We start from the raw sequence: 13,027 nt of genomic DNA, 5'->3' as shown, positions 1-13,027 counted from the left end.
TTTTTACTGTCAAACGTGGAGCCAATCCTGGCAGGGCAGGACAGACAACATTGCAATTAAATGAGAAATAATTATAATCATCTACATATCCTTGACTTGTTCATTCTTGCTAATCAGCTATTGAATATTACTCAACAAACTTGCATTGACTGTCACCAATCTTGCATATCAATAGAGTGCACTGATGTCCACCATAACAGATCCAACTATCCAACTGAAGTTCTCTAGTCTAATGCGATATGCTTGTTTCCCTGTATGCTTTTATATTTTGCTTAAGTCTGTTTTTAAATGAAGTTATAATCTGTTTCAATTACCATTCATGGTAAACATCCCATGCTCCAATAACTAGAAGAGTTTCTGGTAATTTTTTTGTTCTTCCAGTGATAGCACTGAGCCTTTAGTTCCATTAATGATTCGCCAACAGAAAATCAGTCTTTGATTATGAATTCCTCAAAACTTTTCATAAATCTGAAATCATACACCCCCCACTTAACCTTTTCTGTTGCAGTGAAATACCCCTCAATTTTTAACACTCTATTCATCAAAAACTATGGTCTCTCATTCCTAGCTTAACTCTAGTTAATAGCTACTGTATTCTATAATAGGATGGCACAACGGCTTGCAATGCTCCATCTGCAACCCATGTCTTCTACAAATTCAAAATATTTTCTTTGCTTTTATACTCAATATCTTTATGTATAAAATCCAGAATCCCATTTGGTTTTTATGGTCTTCTCTATTGCATTCCTCTTTGAAGATCTATGCATCTCCACCCCTAGAAATCTTTGTTCCTTTGACCTTTTAATGATTTTACCTTTAAGGACTATCACTTTTTTTACCCAAAAGGTACTAACTCATCTTTTCACACATTGAACTATATCTGTCACCTATATATATGTCACTCTGCATCTCCCTTCATGGTTTACGATTCCCCATATTTGGCATTACCTACAAACTTCAGTATCACAACTTGTGTGCCTATGCAAATTTTAAAAATGGGAAACAAAAGATGTTCCAGCACAGATTCCTGTGGCATTCCACAACTCACATTCTAATATCTAAAACCATGAATTTACACATACTCTTTGTTTTCTGTCCCTATCATAGTGGTAATGTCACTGGACTAGTAATCCGGAGATTTAGGCTAATGCTGTAGGGACACAGGTTCAAATCCCACAACAGCTGGCAGAATTAAAATGTGATTACTTAATAAATTTAATTAAATCTGGATTGAAAGCTAGTGACCGTGAAACTGTCATTAAAAAAAACAACTAATGTGATTTAGGGAAGGAAATCTACCATCCATACCTGCTCTGGCCTACATGTGACTGCAGATTGACACTCAACCTGAAATAGCCAAGCAAACCCCTTAGTTGTAGCAATTATTCTAGCCTTGCCAGTGATGCCCACATCCTATGAAAGAATAAAAAAAACTTTCTTTTAATAGCAATGTCTTTATTTTCGTAATGTCTCCTATGTGACACTTGAGCAAACAACTTCCGAAAAGCTACTGCATTCACTTTATCTGCACATTGTGATTTCATCAAAAATTCAATTAGTTAAGCATGATCTACCCTTTAGAAGTCAATTCTGACTATTCCTAATTTGCTGGTACCTCCTAAGTGTTAAGTAATTTGGCTCCATATTATGATTCCACAGATTTTATCCACAGCCAAGGTAAGACTAAATAGCTGGCCTACAGCTTACAAGCTTGTCTGTTTCTCCTTGAACATGCATGTAATCTTTCAAAAATTCTATAGTTCTTTTGTTCAATTCCTGTTGACAAAAGTTTTTAAGAAATTGCATTCAAGCCTGTCTATGTATTGTCAAACTTCCTGAAATGTTGAGATGCATGCTCTCTGAACAGGTGACTTCTCCACTTTTAATTGCACAACCTTTCTAATAGTTTCCTTTTGATCTTTAAATCTTTCATAATTCTTCCATGCACACTTTGGGCCTATCTACAGTTCCACTTCCATCTTTCTCTGAAAATTGATAAGCAAGTATTGCTGCCATTTCTGACTCTCAAATACAAGATGGCTCCCTTCATTGCAAATAGTCATATGTTTTCTTTGACTATCCTTTTACTCACATGCTTATAATAACCCTTGTTTTTCCTTTTATTGAATCCTTTTTCTTACTCTCTTAGCCTTATTAATTTCCTTTTTTGCTTGCCTTCAATACTTAAGTTCCTCAGTTTTCCCTTCTATTATCCCTCTATTTAACAGATTTTTAAAAGTTATTTTTGCTGTAACCATTATCCATTGAACCCCTGTCTTTGATCCAGCCCCTTTACACTTAGTTGGACTATGTTACTTTTAATGTTTGATCTGCCATTTTTTTCCAACCAGTTGTTCTGAACTAGCTTCCGCATAATGCCATTTAAAGCGCTGTTCAGTATCTTTATCCTTGACTATCTTTATTTGCAATGTGCACCTAATTAAATTTTGGTAACCATTTCCAACTGTACCTGGAAATGAATCTAATTGTGTCCTTTCATATAGGGCTTCAGCATTAATCAGTGAAACAGTCCTGGTTGCATTCTCAGAACACCTCCTAATTTCACCACAAACACACTGTCTATCCCAAGGTAGACAAATATAAAATTCATCATTATTGCAATTGTTATTCTAAGTCCCAAAATTACAGAAACATTCCATAATTTATTTCGCACTGTTATCCGTAAATGTATTTCTAGTATGGTAACATATCCCTTATTTCTTAAGTCAGTGTAGATATGCTCCATCAGTGAGAACTTTGGTTGTAACCATGTCCTCAATAAATAAGATCACCCATCATCCAATTTTTCCTTCTTTATCTCTATATTACTTCTAATGCTTTGTACATTAAGATATAAAACTGCAATAGTAACCTATTCACACTCTTCCACATTTCACTTTCTATTTCCTGAATTAATCTTCTCCAAATGCCTGAAGATCATGTCTCCATTCCCTATCTCACATCCACCTTCCCGTTTAATAGTGAGAGCTCACAGTACACCGTTGTTCCAGCTTAACACTGAATTAGTCATTGCACTGAATGTGTGTAATGCAAATGATAGAAATGTGTTATGATCTTGCATTCGACCCTTAAGTTTTTGGAGTTAGGGTCCAGTAACTCCTTGTTTAAAGTAGACAAAGTTTGAGATCCAAGCTATTTGCTAACAAACAAAGCCACAAGATTCCATGGTTTTTGAACAAACAAAATAAACTTTACTATATAAATCAGAAAGATAAAGCAATTCACAATATATGTCTTATACTTTAACATTGGGGGTAAATGTGAATTAACAGGCAAACAGTGGTCAAACACAAAACACTGCACAAAAAGGATGCAACCAAGACAGATCCACGAAATTCTCAGCAACCCACCCAGACCCCAGTAAACACTGAGTCAACCAATCTCATTGAAACTCTGTCTCTTTGACGGGCATTCCAGTCTTCATCTTCAAAGATCTAACCTCTGAATCCCCTCCAAAATTCACTTGTACTACCTCAATGACTGCTCACCTCCCAAGGCTCTGTTCAGCTGGATTCCTGAGTCTGCATTGCAGCTGCAGCTCACAAGCACAACTTCAGCCCTTCAACCACACTGAGCAGAACACTGCTGCTCCAAAGGGTTACCTTTGCCCCAACAGTCTGCAGCAAGGAATCACCAACCTTATGTCTTCCCAGATCTCCAGGGCTTTTTCCAAGCCCTCACTACTTGAAACTCGCTAAATGCAGCCCTTTTACTGCTTGGAGCCTTTTTCTTTGCTCCTTCCCTGCTGTGGTTCCTACTGGTGGTTTCCTCCTGGTGGCTCCTTCCCTGGTTCTCTCCCTCTGTTTGGGACCTCTCTCCATCTCCTCTCCCTGGATTCCCTCTATGGGAGCTCTCCCCATTCCCTCCCCCTATCCCCTGCCCTGGGACTCCCTTGATTATGGCACCCTGCTCCCGGGACATGTGATCAGGTTTTGGCGCTATTTATTTTTTCACGCGGGTGCACTGAGAACTTGTCCCTTGCCCAAAGAACTCAGACGCAGGGCTACACATGCCCATCCTGCTCCCTTTCCGTGCACGTGCAGAAACTCCTGAGGCCTATCGGGACTTGTAGTTTCAGACGACAAGGTAAGTCGGGATTCTTAAAATGACATACTGATGCAAAATGGTTGCTCTTCTGAAGTTGCTAGTACCTTGTGCCAAACATGGAAAACCTCCTATTTAGTACTGACACGCTCATCTGCATAAAAATCCCCCCAACCCCACCCAACTTGCCCAAGAAAAAAAAATGTGCGCTTTATGTTGGTTGCTTGGATTTTGGAGCTCTTAAACCTGGTATATGGCACCATGCTCACAGTGAGAGTTATGCATAAAATATCAAGTAGAGCTGCTTTTTGTTTTAAATTTCACGTTTTCTTTTTGATACATAAATGAAATTGTGTTTGACTTAAATCCTCAGTTTTTTGTTTATGCTGAATACATGTTATCCCTCTTTGAAGACTTACAAAAGCCAGGAATAAAGACTTAAAAGAACAATTTTGCTACTTAGATAATTGCCAATTAAGGCTAAAATTTCCAGTGGAATAATTGTTTTTTAAAATTTATTCACGGGATTTGGGCTTCGCTGGCAGGGCCATCATTTATTGCCCATCCCCAGTTGCCCTTGAGAAGGTGGTGGTGAGCTGCTTTCTTGAACTGCTGCAGTCCGTTCATAAAAAAGCCTCTAAGCCCACATGGTACTAATGAATGCAAGGAATAAAACCAAAAGAAAATAAAGTTCAAAAGTTTTTTTCCCAGACTAAGTATCTTTGTTCACATAGCATTTGAATATAAATTGGAAAATAAATCCTTATACCAAGGTGGATTAGAATACACTGACAAGAAAAACTACATTTATATTGTACCTTTATAATTTTTCAAAGTTTTTCTGAAGTGCTCCACATGGAATAATTACATATTGCACGTAGACCTTTTCTGCATGCAGTGTCTCACAGATGCCAAAGTTCCAAAGACTGTAGCTCTGGCCATAATTTTCAATCTTCAAGAATGCAAGGCTTATTCAAGAAGAAGAATATAAGTATTGCTGAAAAAGAGACACATCTAAGCTTTTCATTGTACACTCATCAGGATACTTGCAAGAATACCAATGCAAGAGGGAAAACAACAATTTATACTGTATGTGAAGAGCTTGCTGATTGGTTGGCAAGTGGCATTGCCATGGAGAATGCATCACTGATAATGACTGACGGTTAAATTTCAAACAATGCTTGGCAGTTAAATCGGGCAGCTTGACCCTGATTGGTCAAGGCATTGCCCCTGAGGAATGAGTCTGCGAAAGGCTGTCATTTATTTTGTTCAGCTGAAACAGGTGCAATGTGTGTACATGTTCTTTCTGTCTGCAAAGAACAGGGCCCTGTGTATGTAGTTTCCAGTACATGCAAATGTGCCACATTGTGAGCCCAACTAACAATCTTAAATTGGTAAAAACAAAAAAACTGTGGATGCTGGAAATCCAAAACAAAAACAAAAACAGAATTACCTGGAAAAACTCAGCAGGTCTGGCAGCATCGGCGGAGAAGAAAAGAGTTGACATTTCGAGTCCTCATGACCCTTCGAAGGGTCATGACTCGAAACGTCAACTCTTTTCTTCTCCGCCGATGCTGTCAGACCTGCTGAGTTTTTCCAGGTAATTCTGTTTTTGTTTTTGTAATCTTAAATTGGTTGTCAGCGTAATTGAGGATTATTCAGCAAATGTTGTCCAATCACCGATTCACACCTAATGTTGGACATGTTTTGAGTTTTGCAACCACGGACTAGTTGGGTATGGTCTGTATCCTGCCCATTGAGAAGAGCGGCTGGGGCATGCTGTTTGATAAGATCATCCAGTCTTTGGAATGTACGGCCTACATACCTAGCATCTCATGGGCACTGGAATTCATATACCACATTACTCATTTTTGTTTTAGGCAGAATTTCTTTTTGGCTTGATGGCAGCACCCTGTTAGTGGCGAATACCGCTTGTTAACTGTCAGCCACCATCAGTGGTGCATTCTCCATGGTAATGCCACTTGCAAATCAATTAGCACTCTCTTCACATACGGTATAAATTGTTGTTTTCCCCCTTATATTGATAACCTTGCGAATAGGCTGATGAGTGCAAGAAGAAAAGCTTAGACATGTCTCTTTTTTCAGCAATACTCAAGTTCTGTACTACCAAATGACTGTAATAATAATATGGGTAATCATAGACCAATTAGTCTAAAAGAAGTTGTAGATAAGCTCTTAGAATAACAACAGTTATTATTGTTGCAGACTCTTAGTATCCAAAATTTGAGACAAAGTAATAAGCATTTAGAAGTGGATGTTTTAACTGAGGACAACCAGCAAGGATTTATTACAGGCATGTCACGTTTGACAAACCTGATACTCTCTCTTTTTAAGAAATGACTGGATGAAGGAATGCGGTTAATATAGTGTAAATAGATTTCCAGAAGCTGTTCAGTAAAATGTGTCACAGAGCATGTTGCACATGAGTAGACATTTTGTTTACAACAAACAAAAGGTTAGGGTTAATAGAAGTCACTGTTGGGCCAACTTTTGTTCCTGAATAGAGATGAGTTGGATTTTGGTGGGGTGAACAGAATGCCAAAATGATCACTGAAAAGTAGGATGTTTGGTAAACTCTGTGGAGGACTGGATTTTTATTTTAAACATCAGGAGGACCTTGATAGGTTAGCAGAATGGGCAGACAGATGTCAGATGCGGTTTAATGTGGAAAAGTAATTCAACTATGAATGCAGTTTAATGGAAGGAATATAGTTCTGGGATTATGCAATTAATTTAAAGACACGGAAGAGTGTGAACAGTGAACAAAGATGTATTCAGTACATAATTTCTGGAAAATTGGTGTACTGATGCATAAAGCCATAAAAAAGGCGAGTAAATTTTGCATTTTAGAAATAGTGGAAGAGCAAAGAATTAGTGGGTGTACGGAATCAAAACATTGCTTAACATTCAAATAAGAGTGACGTTTGCAGCTTTTGGTGCTCCATTTCTCAAAATATGAAAATGACAGAGAGCATAAGATGATAGCAAGATTGGGAAAATATTTGAGTTGAAACGTGAACTAGTGGGACTACTTCTGGTGGCACAGATGAGGATTTTTATTTTAATGTAATTTCTTTTCATCGGGAGAATAGGAAGAAAGATTGTCTTAAGTTGGGGTGGTGAGGTGGCAATTAAAATTATCACTGAAACAGGCTTGGAAAATGTTATTTACATAGCGTTGTTGAGCATGAAATTATAATGGTTGAGGCAAGAGACCATTGCATCTTTTAATGGGGAAAATTCGATAAATATTTGAAGCAGAAGTAGGCTGTCATGCCCTAAAAAGAACAAATGTAAACTACAACCTGTACCTCTGCCTATTGCACTAAATTCTGTGCTTTCTCTCTGGTGGAGCATTCCAATTAGCATTCATTAGTTCTAAACAATTAGAAGAAATTATGCTCTGTTTCTGCAAGTTCTAATTATCTTTCCTTTGATTTACATTACAGTGCCAGTAGATCCTAGTCTGATCATAGTGGTCCAAGCAAAGGAAGATGCCTACATTCCCCGAGCTGGAGTGCGCAGCCTTAATGAAATCTGGCCTGGGTGTGAAATCAGATACTTGGAAGGTGGTCACATTAGTGCTTATCTCTTCAAACAAGGCCTGTTCAGGTAAAAGGAGAGAAAAGTTACCAAACTGGCATTTATCTGTTGTTTAAAGGGAAGAAATTGCCGAGTATATAGATCCAAACACTAATTTTTTGGTAGGTGGTTGATTATTCTTCCCATATCAAACACTGTCCCCAGGTGAGGAGACAAATGAGAATCTAGCTAACTATTTGGTAATATACAAGAGGATGAAATTACTGTTTTCCAATTTTTGAACTCTACCTTATAGATATGTTCATGATGACTTTACTGGCTGGCATGGGTGAATGGGAAACTCTTTATTTTGGGCCTTGTGTCTTTTTAATCTTCGCCTGCTTGATCAATCTACCACTCATTATTCCTCTCACACCTGTTACCACTCTGGCTGAGTCATGCACCTATTTACCTCTTTCTCAGCCTTTTACAATGTCAGAACATTCCAAAGCGTTTTACTGTCAAAGAAGTACTTGAAATGTCACTTTTGTAGGAAACACAGCAGCTAAATTGAACACAGCAAAGTCCCAACAACAGTAGTGAAATATATGAAAAGATCTGGTTTAGGTGTTATTTGCAGAATAAATGTTGGCCAGGAGACTAGGAAAAACTCCCCCGATCTATTCAAATAGTGCCATGGGCTCTTTTATGGACAAGGACAAGATCTTGATTTAACATTCCATCCGAAAAACTGCACTTCCAACTGTGCTTCACTCTCCCAGTACGATGCAGAAGTATCAGCTTGGATTATGTCATCGGGATAGTCTGTGGGATAGGGCTTGAACCCATGACGTTCTGACTTAGAAGCTAGAATGCTGCTATGGCACAGCATCTTAGGAGTATGATAGCAATTTGTAGTATCTCTGTGTTCGTAAGGAGACCAAAACAAGTTAGCCAGGGTTCCCACTCCTGATTGCGATCATTTATCTCTGTTTGAAAGTTTCACCTCTGTTTGAAATTGTGCACATGAGGACAGGATAACTCCTTGATTTGATAATTTGCTGACGCATAGAATTATAGACTGATATAACATAGGAGGCCATTCAACCCATAGCGCATGTGCTTCTTTTAAAGAGCTCTCCAAGTAGTTAGATTTCCCTGCTTTATCTCCATCAAGCTGTAATATTTTTCCCCTTTGGGTATTAACCTAATTCCTTATTGAAAGATACTATTGAAGCTGTTGTCACTATCCTTTCAAGCAGTGCATTCTATAGCCCAACAACTCATGGCATTAAATACATTCATTTTGCCTCTGGTTCTTTTGCCAGTCAATTCAAAATCTGCCATAATGACATAGATTTAACTTCTGAGCAGCCAACCAGCAGATCATCTGACTGGCCACTCTGGTGGTGAAGAAGTTACTGTGATTTTGAGGTCAGAGTCTCTTTTGAAACTAATTGGTGAGCTGCATTGGCAAACGGGCAGCTTCAGGCAGGTAGCTCACTGGTTTTGGGCCATAGGAATCTCTGCAATTATATGTAGGTCCTCAAAGGAGTATCAAGACCAAGGGGTCAAGCACAACACCTAGGCGGCAAGCCCGGCAGAGGTCTGCTGTATTTTTCAAGGCCCAGAGGGACACTCCAGCTCCACACACACAAACAAAGATTCTCTTCAGCTCATTTGCCAGCTTCTAATGGATATAGTGTGTGTATATATCCTAAGTGAGAACTAGTTCCATCTGGTAAGGCCAATAATCTTTTTAAATTTGAAAAAGTCAAAAATTTACCCTAATTAGTATTTTAAATCAACCAGACTTCAGTACCATTTGCAGGATGTTTTCTGAAACTTATTCCAATACAGAAAATGAATCGGAGAGATCTGAAACCATGATAATTGTTTCATCTCAAGTTTCAGATGGAAGAATACTTTAAAGGTTGAATGGAGCCCTGTGTCATTTTCAACTAAAGTCTTTCTTCCTCCCCCCCCTACCATCCCAAAACGAAGTCTTGGATTGCAGAATACTGCTCACTGCATTGCCTAAACATGATCTATTAACGATCTTCCAGTGTATTGAGATTTTGCTTGAATTTAGTTCCCAACCTATTCCCTAAGGTTTTTTTGGAGTACATAGGGAGTTTAAGTATGTTACCCCTTTAATTATTTTGCATGGCTGCTCACACATGAGGGACTGACTTGTGTGCAGCCTGCACGAGGACGTTTGGGTTGCTGCACAACTTGAGGGAATGTTGATGCCAACACAAATTCCTTGTGTTTAACTGTGCTGTTTCTGGATGTGCATGCTGAATATAGAGCATTATTGTCTGATTTTTGGTAATGAGGGGAGAAGAGAAAGATGCAAAAGGTATAAAAGGGAAATGCAAGCTATTAAATTAAAGATGCATTAGAAATTGAAATTAGAGGTAAGTCTTTCTCATAGCTAATGTTTATGGGTACAACTGAATAGTTCTGTACTATAGAGGGTAGAGAGTAGGAGGCCATCCAGGAGTGCTTTGGAATAGTCAAGTTTAAAGGTAACAAAGGCATGCATGAGGGTTTCAGCAGCAGATGAGCTGAAGCAGGGGCAGAAAGGGGCGATGTTAGGAAGGTGGAAATAGTAGGTGGTTGTTGTGATGGCGTGGATATGTGGTCAGAAATTCATCACTGGGTCAAATAGGTCACTAAGATTGTAGACAGTCTGGTTCAGCCTCAGACAGTTGCTAGAGATGGAGTTGATAACCAGGGAACAGAGTTTGTAGTGGGGACCAAAGACAGTGGGCCGAATCTTCCCAAGGGTGGCAGTTACAATCGGATTGCCATTCCGCTGCTATTTTTTTGCACTAAGCAGGAACTCTGCATTTCTGGCCCAGACTTCCAAACCAGGCCTCTTCAGAAATGCAGCGTGCAGGATTGTCAGGGAAAGTCAAGCCATATCTACTTTTTATGGCACTAGCTGCCATATTTTGGTAAGTCTTCACTTACTACCACACTGAAAAGCTTTGGGATGTTTAAATAGCTTTTCAGTGTGTTAGTGAATGAGTTTGAGTGAGGTAGATGGTAGTGTGGTTAGGGTGCCAGTTGGGTGGAAGGGAGGGTGTGGGAGGGTCGGGGAGATGTAGGTTGGGGGGCCAGGGGGAGTTGGAGGGTCGGCAGAGGGTCAGAAGGTGTCAGTTGTATAGTTACCCAGGAGTTAGACCATGGTTTCTTTCTGTTTTACGTTTCTTTGGTAAATAAGTCGGAACCCTCCAAAGTCTCCAAGTCCAACTCAGAGTTGGAGAATCTTTTGGTGGTCCCTCAGAAGTTGAAGCTTTCTGGGCAGTTCCTGCTAAATCCTTGAGTTGGGACTTCCAAGAGGTCCTGTAGCACATCCTCATTGGTGGGGAAGATCTGGGCAAAAGGCTTCTGACTTCACAATATTTAATTGGAGGTAGTTTCTGTTCATCCAGATCAAGCATTTAGTGGCAGTGGAGGAGATGAGAATGCAGTGGTAAAGGTAGAGCTGGATGTCATTAGTATGCATGTGAAAACTAGCACTATTTTCGGTTGATGTTGCCAAGGGCCATTTCTCAAGCTAGATGAGAAAGTGGGGGCTAAAGACGTATCCTTGGGAGACACCAGAGACAAGCTTATGGGAGCAGGAAGAGAAGTTATTGGAAGTGATGCCCTGACTATGATTAAATAAGTGAGTGCAAGCCTACCCAGCTGGAGAATAGAAAGACATTGGCAGAGGATGGTGAGGTCAACCATGTCAAAGGCTGCAGACAGATTGAGAAAGGCAATGTTGGATAGTTTACCTTTGTTGCAGTCACATAGGATGTCATTTGTGTCTTTGATGAGAGCTGTTTGGTGCCGTGATGAGAGCAAAAATCTGACTGGATGAATTCTGACATGGAGTTCTGGGAAAGTTGGATGTGAATTTGGAAGGCAAAATCACATTTCAGAACTTGGAGTAGAAAGGGAGGTTGGAGATGGGGCAGGAGTCTGAAGCAACAGTGGGATCAAGGGTGGGTTTCTTTGAGAGTGGAGTGAGTGGGCATTTAGTTTGTGTGCAGCCCCTTAAAATTTTTTCTCAAAAGCCATACATGTGCGGTGTAACAAAGGAGCCAACTGTGCATGAGAATATCAGATTGCTGTGGGGCCTTGCAGCCTAGAGGGAACATTGTTTTAGCAGAGGAGAGCAGGACCCAATAATGCTGTGTTTAGTCCAACCAGATCTGGTAGGGAATGAGGAAAGCAGTTGTCAGCCATATCCATTCATGTCTGCGTCCCTTGAATTTAAGAGATGAGAGTAATACCAGGGCGACTGACCAAGGTGCGAGAGAGTAATAGTTTTAGTGGGGCTATGGCGTTAAAGGTGGTGGTCAGGTCCAGTTGATCAAATCAGCTGCAGAAATGTTGTGATGAATGGAGGACCAGAGGTGAGACAATTGGAATTTTCAAGGTACAGTTATAAGTGAATTGGGGGTAGTTTTTTCTTTCCCGGGGCAGATATAGAAAGAAGTAGGGGAGTGCTGTGGACGGAGAATGTGGATGGAGAGTTATACGAGGAAGTGATCAGAGATCACCTTATCTGTGATTGATAGCATGGAAGTCACAAAGCCACATGAGATAGCATTGTCAAGGGAATAGTTGTGAATATGGGTTGGGGAGTTTACATGAAAGGAGAGATAAGAGGACCGTGAACTCAAAGGATAGTATGATTAATTGAGATGAACGTTGAAATATTCAGGCAATATTTTTTGAATGGTGAAAAGATTGGCAATGTTTTGCATTCAAAGATGTCCTTGTACATGAATCAGAGTTAACATGTAGGTACACCAAGCAATTGGGAAGGAAAATGATATTTTAGTATTTTTTTAATAAAACAATGGGAGTATAAGAGTAAACAAGACTTAATAAAATTTATACAAGGCATTTTTGAGGCCACATGTAGAGTACCGTATGCAGTTTTGGTCTCCTTATCTTAGGAAGGGCATACTTGCCCTAGAGCGAGTACAATGAGGGCTCACTAGACTGGTTCGTGGGATGGAACTATAAAGAGAGATTAAGTAGACTTGGCTATACTTCCTGGAGTCTAGAAAACTGAGAGATAATCTAACTGAAATACAATAAATCCTTAAAGTGTTTGACAAGATAGTTGCTGAGAAAATGTTTTCCCTGGCTGGGGTATTCGATCACAGTTGTCTCAGTCTCAGAATAATGGGTTGACCATTTAGGACTGAAATGAGAAATTTCTTTACTCAAGTGGTTGTGAATTGTTGGAATTCTCTACCTCAGAAAGCTGTGGATGCTCAGTCGTTGAGCGTATTCAAGACAGGTCGATAGATTTTTGAGTACTAAGGGAATTAAAAGGTATGGGGATAATGCAGGAAGATGGAATTGGGCTGAAAGAAGGGAGAAAAAGTGGAAATAGAAGCGATGG

The 13,027-nt window shown here is 39.7% G+C and overlaps 1 protein-coding gene across 15 annotated transcripts in view; it reads left to right on the top strand.

Annotated features, from left to right (window-relative positions):
* The window catches only part of abhd18 (abhydrolase domain containing 18), a 135,390-nt gene that overhangs the window by 119,680 nt on the left and 2,683 nt on the right, over window positions 1-13,027 (top strand). For all 15 annotated transcript variants that reach the window (XR_005944211.1, XM_041197519.1, XM_041197510.1 and 12 more), the window contains one exon: window positions 7,536-7,698. Coding sequence is in view for 14 of the 15 variants with exons in the window: in XM_041197519.1 (XP_041053453.1) it covers window positions 7,536-7,698 (163 nt within the window). In the remaining variant the exon portion in view is untranslated. The remainder of the gene's footprint in view (window positions 1-7,535; window positions 7,699-13,027) is intronic.

This window comes from Carcharodon carcharias, chromosome 1 (genome assembly GCF_017639515.1).
Source record: "Carcharodon carcharias isolate sCarCar2 chromosome 1, sCarCar2.pri, whole genome shotgun sequence".
In the NCBI taxonomy this organism is placed as follows: domain Eukaryota; kingdom Metazoa; phylum Chordata; class Chondrichthyes; order Lamniformes; family Lamnidae; genus Carcharodon; species Carcharodon carcharias.
This window is presented reverse-complemented; position numbering and strand designations above follow the sequence as displayed.